The sequence below is a fragment of the Monopterus albus genome, unplaced genomic scaffold (genome assembly GCF_001952655.1).
Source record: "Monopterus albus unplaced genomic scaffold, M_albus_1.0 scaffold7.1, whole genome shotgun sequence".
Classification (NCBI taxonomy): Eukaryota; Metazoa; Chordata; class Actinopteri; order Synbranchiformes; family Synbranchidae; genus Monopterus; species Monopterus albus.
The window spans coordinates 5,588,420-5,597,952 of NW_018127887.1; the positions used below are offsets into that span (position 1 = coordinate 5,588,420).

General features: G+C 39.5%; 1 protein-coding gene across 1 annotated transcript in view; it reads right to left on the reverse strand.

Moving 5' to 3' along the window:
* ticrr (TopBP1-interacting, checkpoint, and replication regulator) overlaps nt 1-3,671 on the reverse strand; it is a 13,533-nt gene extending 9,862 nt beyond the window's left edge. The window contains 6 exon segments of the mRNA XM_020622590.1: nt 5-19; nt 418-652; nt 1,309-1,538; nt 1,940-2,057; nt 2,060-2,125; nt 2,483-3,671. Of these exon segments, the coding sequence (XP_020478246.1) occupies nt 5-19; nt 418-652; nt 1,309-1,538; nt 1,940-2,057; nt 2,060-2,125; nt 2,483-3,157 (1,339 nt within the window). The 5' untranslated portion in view covers nt 3,158-3,671.
* Between the last annotated feature and the right edge of the window lie 5,862 nt (nt 3,672-9,533).

Below are 9,533 nucleotides of genomic sequence, written 5' to 3' on the forward strand. Positions count from 1 at the left end.
TGACAATCTTCTAGCTTGTCTGAGGAATAAATAAATAGTTAACAATCCAATATTGCGTTTTTATGTGCTCAATATATGAATTTTTGAGGTCAATATTGAAATAGGTGTTTAATAAAATCTGATAAAAATATTCAGCTGATAGTAATGTTCTTTTTTTATATACGCTTCCAGTAAAATGTTTGGACACACTTCCCCGTTCAATTCAAAGTGTGTCCAGTCTTGACATGAAGCTCTGAGATATTCTTCTGAAAGAATCTTGACCAAGATGCATACACAGGGGAGAGTTTTCTTTTGAAACTTAGTTTTATGTCATGAAATCTCCTGTTACTTATTGGCTGACATACACCGTTACATTTTACCTACAATAAGCGGACAAAATACTGTCCTGGCCATTTATCAGTCTACTCTAATCCTTACCATCGATACTGTCACTGTCCTCCTCCATGTTGTCATACACTACTCCAAGAACACTGCTCACAACATCTGGCAGGTCAGCTGAGTTTTCTACTGTGGCAGGGGCAATGGTTTCAGCAGTAAGGAGCTGATCGTCCTGAGTGATTCCAGGCTGGAGAATGGTGAGCAGGGCTGTTGAGTGTGACAAGGGGACGAGGACTGCTGAGCACAGAAGGCTGCTGTAATTCACCTCAGCTAGCTGAGAGAAAAAAGGACAAGTAAATCAGTAAATGCACACATGCGAGGAGTTTTCAAAATAGTATATTTTTGTAAATCATTCCGCTGGTCCATGTTCAGGTACTGAGATGCTAATATGCTGCAAAACCTGCTCCTGACCCCCAAATCCTTACATCCTGTTTATGTGTTAAATGGCAAAATGAACAACTGGACACAAAACTAAATGCCATTAATCATAAATCTAAGACATCCGCTTCATTAAGCGTTACTGTGTGAGGAAGTGTTGAAATCAGACTTTGTGGTGAACTATCTGTCGCTGTTCCTCCAAATGAGATTAGGTGTCAACTGGAAATATTTGATGTATTTCTCACTGCTGAATTAGCGCCCTGTCAGTTGACTCCTAGGGACAAACATCAAAACCTGATATATATTACTGATATGTTAATTACAGCATCTGAAAAACTTACATTATTAAACACCACCGTAGCATTACAGAGGCAATTTGTTCTGGAAGTGGAAAGCCCATCAACAACTCCTGCTGGTTTTAGGAGCTACTCTGTCGCTTTTCCAAAGAGAAGTGCTTTAAGAGGTTTACACTGTAGTCTTAGATGGGACAACTGTACTATTCTAACTGACAAACTATTTGCACATGTGCACCACAGTGTTTGGATTTCTCACCATGTGCAGAGCATGAGTAGACAGTTTGGTTAGGAGATGCTGGAAGACCGCTTCCTGATCACTGCTGCTGGAGCAACGAAGCACCCATGACTCAGTGGAAGTCTGTGTCAGTGATGAGGCGTCCCACCCCAGTATCACTCCTTTCAGACATACTTCCACCGGCTCTGGGAGCAGCCTCTGTCTGCAAGACACTGGCTCAACTTTGATGCCACAGCTTTGTGTCACCTCACCTGGTTGGATGAAGAATAACACAACAGTCGTGAATAATGGCAGTTGATTTTCAGCTCTGTTGTGAATGTGCTTCATTTCCCTTGCCTGTTATTTATGCATCTCCTGTCACATGCACTGTTGTGGCTGGCTCAAGTTAAGACTTAAATGTCTTTATAATCTTGATTTGTTTCTTTTGACACAAGACAAGGTTATAAAGCCCCTTATCGTTCTTCTTTATCATCTGAATATATATTCATTATATACCTTGGTAGATAAATACTGAATAACATAAAACCGGTAGACAAAGAGGATGTGTGGTATGTCTCACAATTATCAGATCATACCTATAGACTATACATAGATCACATTAAGTTTTACCAGCTGCACCATTTCAGTCTGGAATTATAACAATGTTACCAACCTTGCCCCCACCGCAGATTGCCTTGTATGACAGGAAAAACTAGGCGGTAGAGCCTCTCAGAAGACAGCAAGTATCCGATGCTGGACTTGAACGCAAAGGTCTCTTGTCTGAAGCCTGAGTACCACCCACCTGAGCCAGGACCTCAGACAGCTTGTCAGAGCCAAAGTTATCCTCACACCTAAAGACCTGCAATAAGATAAATGGTCACAGTTGCTTACATCAAAGTAATGGGGACTGGAACAGCTCAGGTAATTATCGGTTACTTATGCTTACATGTTTATAGCCATTTTAAAATCCACAATGACCGGTTACATACTGAAGTAGGAAGACCTAAGTGTGCATATACACATCACAGACATCATGAATACTGTGATACATTATATGATGTATTTATGACATGTTTTTATCATTTGGTTGTATAGTGCTGCTACAACACATGAATTTCTCCCAGGATAAACTAAGCAAGTATGTGTCTGCATATCGTTCTTGTCCAGTTTGTTGTGATACTGTCTTGAATACTAACGTACTGCCTGCTGTACCCACCTGCACATGTGATCTACTGTCAATCCAGTGCAGCACAACCTGTCGTTGAACCAGCATGTCCTGAAGGCCCCTGGATATAATGTGCTCTGTCACATCTGTATGTCCATCATGGTTTCCTAAAGAAATATAATCCAAAAGTTGTGCCCTGGAACGTGGACACTCCGACACTAAAAACACAAAATTCTTCCCGTTGAGTGAAATATCATCATCCTGTGAAACACTGGGTTTTCCAGCTCGACTCGACTTCCTGGGCCTCAGGGACAGTTTAGTAGGAGAAGTGATGTCTGGTCTGTCCCATTGGAAGTCCAGCAGGGTTTCTTTGAGGGCATTCTGAACGGATGCGGACTGAGTGGATTGCTGCTTTTGCCGAGAAAGGTACACGTTATCCTTTTCGTGAAACTTGGCATCAAACTCTAGCTCAAAGTCCTCGAAGCTCTTGTGCCGAAGCTCCTTGAAGTCTGATACCTTCGATATAAGGCTGGCATTACGGCCCCTTTTGGACTGAAAGAATCTATAACCCCAGCGTACTTTCTCAAATCCATACTTGTAGCCGAAATGCAACAGAATTTGTAGTATTCCTCGTTTCACAAAGTGATTCCTAACATTTAGCCGATCACATGAATCCTGATCCCCAAAACCAACATCGATAACAAAAACCAAGTTGTGTAAAGCCATGCCGTATACTGTGCTCCCGAAGACAGTGAGTGGCTCCAGAGCGCTTAACTTAACGAAAAGCCATAAAAACAGTCCAGTCTCGATAAAATGAATCCAGTTCCACTGTCGCTATACTGAATTTGGTCCAAGGGGTTGCTCATTGTGCGTGGACACGGAGACGCCATTCAACGCTATAGCTGCCAACATTAGCTAGCTAGCTTCATGCTTCTAACGTTACATTATTTTGCCAACTAGCTGGTTGTTGAGGCTACCAAGACTCAAGTTAACGTAACTGCAACTTAACTTCAAAGTGTGACACAGGCTATTTGCAGTAGCTTTGCGCCTACGCTAGAAGCCTACATAAAGAAACATGTCCGAGCTAATTAAAACGTTATTAAGAATACTTATTGTGTTCATATAACAATATTCACCATTTTATGGCAGTCGTCTTTTCTTGACTGTTGGCGCTTCTCGTAAAAGAGCCCATCCATTTGATATCATTGGTTACAACTTGTAATTACAGCATTCTCATTGGTTTAAAACAAGGCGGAACCTAATCGACGATTCGCCAACAGTCCTACGCTAATTTTTTTTTATTGGGCAAATGCATCATCAATCAAATGTGGACCAACTACAACACATTCCATAAGAACAAACAAGCATACATAGCAGCCAGGCAAGGATTGCATTTAAACTTTAAAACTGATCGTTGTTCTTAGCTAGTGCATTAACTACATCAAAATGTAACGGGTTACTTGAAGGTCAAATAAACGAGTCGGTTTGTTTTTCAGAGAGTTATCAATATTGTTGCATTTTGTGTGTAAAACTCTATAAATTTCTTAAAAAATGTCAGCATTCTAATGGTTTCATCCTGCACAGTTATATTACAAATATACAAAAATATTAGGTTATTTGAATAAAAATATAGGCTGCTAAAAGTGTTTTTTTGTTTGTTTGTTTGTTTTTGAAGGCTTGAATTTAAAACTGAGTTTGAACATTTTGGGACATCCAAAAACTGGACAGACAACAATGCTGTCACTGCACCACAAGCATCTCTTTAACTGATCTTGAGAGATGAGACACACCAAACTTCAAAAATTCAAGAATCTTATGAATAGCTTTTGCCAGTGTAAATATGTCAGGCTGCTTTGGTTTATCAGTTGATGTATGTTGCATTTTGTTTCAGCTGCCTGCCCTGTTTGTGTTTTAAGGCAAGAGAAAAAATAAAAAATGGGAAAAGGACTGAAGTTTTATTGGTGCGCTACATATTTCCTCTGGTGTGCCAAGTAAAGCAGTGAGAATGAGAGCTTGGCATCTTCAACCAGTCTGTCTCTCAATGCCTAAAATGGAAAAACTCTCATTCAAGTTTAACTTTGAAGTGAAGCTGAATGTTGTGTCTTCTTGATGATGGTGCTGAAGCTGGATGTCCACTTAAAGTCCTGCGGGATTGTGGAGTTCATTAACGTGAAGGCCACTATTGCTGTTTTACTGCTTTCAGCGTTTTCATATTAGTTAAGTGACTCCACATACTGGATATCATCTTTATGTACATAGACCCAGTTGCTGTCTGTTGTCTACATGAGCAGAGTAAGTGTAGCATCTTTTGCTTTCTCCCCAGGGATAGAGGACAAACCATAAAAAGTTCAATTTAAGGAAACTGAACACTGGGAGAGGAGGTATGTGGGTCACCTTCTGATTTGCATCTGTAATCACCTCTTTTCTACAGCACCAGGGGGAGACGAAGAGCTTAAAAAGGCTTTGAACTGGAGAGAGATGAAAGAAGCGCACAACATGTCCCAGAGTCTGTTTTCCCACCAGACTCTGCCCAAGTCATAAGACCAGGATGTAGGTCAGGGATACTTTCAGGACTTTACTGCTCTTAAGGCAGCTATTACACTTGCACGCACAGATGGACATAGTATGTATGTTAGTGTGTTAACTCTAGGTCACATCTGCCTTTAGCAAATTACTTTTAGGTTTTTATAGTGTTATAGAGCTTTTTTTTGCCATGTTAGTTGTGTGGCACTAGAGATGACAATGTCCCTGTCTGTCAGTCTGTTGATTCAACACTGTGGTCCAGATTTGTATTTGTATGTATACAGTGCCTTGCGAAAGTATTCGGCCCCCTTGAACTTTGCGACCTTTTGCCACATTTCAGGCTTCAAACATAAAGATATAAAACTGTAATTTTTTGTGAAGAATCAACAACAAGTGGGACACAATCATGAAGTAGAACGAAATTTATTGGATATTTCAAACTTTTCTAACAAATAAAAAACTGAAAAATTGGCCGTGCAAAATTATTCAGCCCCCTTAAGTTAATACTTTGTAGCGCCACCTTTTGCTGCGATTACAGCTGTAAGTCACTTGGGGTATGTCTCTATCAGTTTTGCACATCAAGAGACTGAAATTTTTGCCCATTCCGCCTTGCAAAACAGCTCGAGCTCAGTGAGGTTGGATAGAGAGCGTTTGTGAACAGCAGTTTTCAGTTCTTCCCACAGATTCTCGATTGGATTCAGGTCTGGACTTTGACTTGGCCATTCTAACACCTGGATATGTTTATTTGTGAACCATTCCAATGTAGATTTTGCTTTATGTTTTGGATCATTGTCTTGTTGGAAGACAAATCTCCATCCCAGTCTCAGGTCTTTTGCAGACACCATCAGGTTTCCTTCCAGAATGGTCCTGTATTTGGCTCCATCCATCTTCCCATCAATTTTAACCATCTTCCCTGTCCCTGCTGAAGAAAAGCAGGCCCAAACCAGGATGCTGCCACCACCATGTTTGACAGTGGGGATGGTGTGTTCAGGGTGATGAGCTGTGTTGCTTTTACGCCAAACATAACATTTTGCATTGTTGCCAAAAAGTTCGATTTTGGTTTCATCTGACCAGAGCACCTTCTTCCACATGTTTGGTGTGTCTCCCAGGTGGCTTGTGGCAAACTTTAAACGACACTTTTTATGGATATCTTTAAGAAATGGCTTTCTTCTTGCCACTCTTCCATAAAGGCCAGATTTGTGCAGTATACGACTGATTGTTGTCCTATGGACAGAGTCTCCCACCTCAGCTGTAGATCTCTGCAGTTCATCCAGAGTGATCATGGGCCTCTTGGCTGCATCTCTGATCAGTCTTCTCCTTGTATGAGCTGAAAGTTTAGAGGGACGGCCAGGTCTTGGTAGATTTGCAGTGGTCTGATACTCCTTCCATTTCAATATTATCGCTTGCACAGTGCTCCTTGGGATGTTTAAAGCTTGGGAAATCTTTTTGTATCCAAATCCGGCTTTAAACTTCTCCACAACAGTATCTCGGACCTGCCTGGTGTGTTCCTTGTTCTTCATGATGCTCTCTGCGCTTTAAACAGACCTCTGAGACTATCACAGTGCAGGTGCATTTATACGGAGACTTGATTACACACAGGTGGATTCTATTTATCATCATTAGTCATTTAGGTCAACATTGGATCATTCAGAGATCCTCACTGAACTTCTGGAGAGAGTTTGCTGCACTGAAAGTAAAGGGGCTGAATAATTTTGCACGCCCAATTATTCAGTTTTTTATTTGTTAAAAAAGTTTGAAATATCCAATAAATTTCGTTCCACTTCATGATTGTGTCCCACTTGTTGTTGATTCTTCACAAAAAATTACAGTTTTATATCTTTATGTTTGAAGCCTGAAATGTGGCAAAAGGTCGCAAAGTTCAAGGGGGCCGAATACTTTCGCAAGGCACTGTAAAAATTACTGCACCTATTTAGGTTCAAGTGTGCTGATGAACACTGTGGGTGTACGGTCAGACACAACAGTTACTAAAAAAATATGACCCAATTTTTGTTCACTGTAAAATCATTGTAAGTTACAGGCTTTTCAAAAATCCAAACAAGAAATACATACCATGTACTTTATCACTATATAGTCCATTGTAAAATACAGGAAGTAAATATCAATAGCTATAAGATAAAAGGTAAAAAGGTAAAAACTAACTGAATATGGAACAGCCATTCAGAAATAATTCAGGCATTATGGTACATAAAACATAAATGCACTTTGAACAACAGGTTTTACTATCTTAAAAAGCAAATCCTTCTGTTCCCACATGCCAGCTTCCTGGCTTGTTTTTATTTTACAAAAGGGCTAGAGAACTGCTCTATTTGGGGACATTTACTGCTTGTTTTTTGGGACATCTTGTAATAATGTGGCACTCACAGTACTTCCCAATTAAATTATGTGTGGTGCACAAAAAGATGCCAAATAAAATAAAACTCTCTCTCTCAAACACACACACACACACACACACACACACACACACACACACAGACCAAGTTGTCCTTTTCACATACAAGCTAGTAATTATACAACCATTTGTATTTTAAGATACACTGACATTTCTGGCATGTATCGTTATCAGAGTACTCTATGATTCATTAGGAAAATTCCCACTTATACTGCCATAACCTTAAACAAAGTGTGGCACTCTAATCCATCTTGTTGTCTGTTGCTTATTTACAAAGGTCTCCTAAAGAATTCCCCTTTTACACTTAAAATAGTGCCTGAATTAATCTTGTAACTCTGGGAAGACCCACATACACACTAAACAGAGTGTTTCCTGCAGATACAGATCTGTACGTGCTTTACTTTTGTATTTTACCGTTGATCCCAAATATAGGAAAACATTTGGATGAATCAACATGTAAGAAAACCTGTACAGCTGGAGGTTGTGCATTGGTGTGTTTGCTGTCAGCTCCATCTCATCTCACCCGGTGTGTCAGACACCAGTTAACGCACTGTCACTACAGTAGTGCACAATTGTGGTGTTACCTTTGCCTTCCTACCTACAAGAAAAAAAAAAACACTGGCACTTTAACAAGATTATGTATTTTCAGCTTCTGCTTATCTTCAGGCAGTTTGATCCTCTGAGGTTATGTTGTAGCTGGTCAATCTTAGGATCCGTACCATTTGCTCCATGTGCTACAGGTTTTATTAACAGATGATTGTCCTTCTATGCTATTTGGTCTGCTGCCAAGTTGTTCATGAACATATTGCATGTTACAGGGTCTTCCTGATGCTTTTACAACTCAACCGGGTCTGCTTTTTGCCATGTGTCTTAATAGGTAAACATTTAAAGTTTGTTGAATATGAGGGCAAAGGTAGTGAAACCTTTTGTTTTCAGACACCAGACTTTAAATGTATTTTGAGGCAAGAAGTGTGTTGTTAGCCCTCAGAAAATTGTCAAACTCTGGCCTATTAATTATACCAGGTTACAATTACAATCATACAGTGGAACTAATTAGAAAGGAAGGTCTTTGTACATAAGATTTGGCAGGAATAAAATAACATTAGATTTATTTCAGTTGTTTGAGTGATTCTTGCACACTGCCTGATCTCCTCTCCAAGAGAACTAAGTTGTTGGAGGAAGAGGACAGAATGTGAAGGTATGAATTGGATCAATCTGTCACTCTGGCACATGATGACAAATATGTTTAGCTTCTCTCTGTCTCTCACTTGCACTGAAAAGTGTCCCACACTCTTTTAACAAAATCTCAGTGATACAAATGCTTCAAGAGTTGTGGAGTCAAGCATAAAAACAATGCATTGTACATGGTTAAGTATGACAGTTCTATAAACACAATGACTAATGTGTGTTTATGTCAGAGATGAGGAGAGAGATGTGGAGACATTTCTTGTGTTAGCAGCTCAGTTTTCTCTGTATTCCTTATATGCTGTAAGACAAAAAGTGGCCTTTGCTAAAAGATGGGAAGTTGTGTTTTGATACAGCAAATCCCATTGATTTCCCATAAGCTAAAAGATGACAGTATTGTTGCAAAAAGTAAAATATATGAGAAGTGTGTTATTGGAATATTTTAGGCAATATTCTGTATGTTTCTTATTGTCAGCCAACACCAACAATGATTCAAACAAGTGTCACCAGTGTAGGCTGAAATAACTTATTTCTTTGTGCCATAAACTGTCATTATTGTCCAAAGACTACTAAAAACACATAAATGAGTCACCTTGCTGCACTGTCTGACATGTTCCTTCATTATGATGAACAATGGAAGCATAGTCAGTGCCAAATACACTGTCCTCATGCCATAAATACACATTAGGACACCAAATATGTATTAACCCATAGCTGAAAATAGGTCCTAACAAATACACTATTTATTCTTATCTGAGTTATAGGCCTATTTGCTAAAAAAAACAAAAACATGTCCAGCTGTTTTATGAAATTATACCTTTTAAAACAATGACACTATATACATATAGTGTGTTTGTGACTTGTTAAAACATCTGCAGTGGGAACAAATGAGCTTTCAGCTGAGTGCCACAGACAGGGAAGCCAAAAAGTGTTGGGAAACTGATATATTGTTTGATTTAGTATTTTCATGTTAGAAATAAGAAA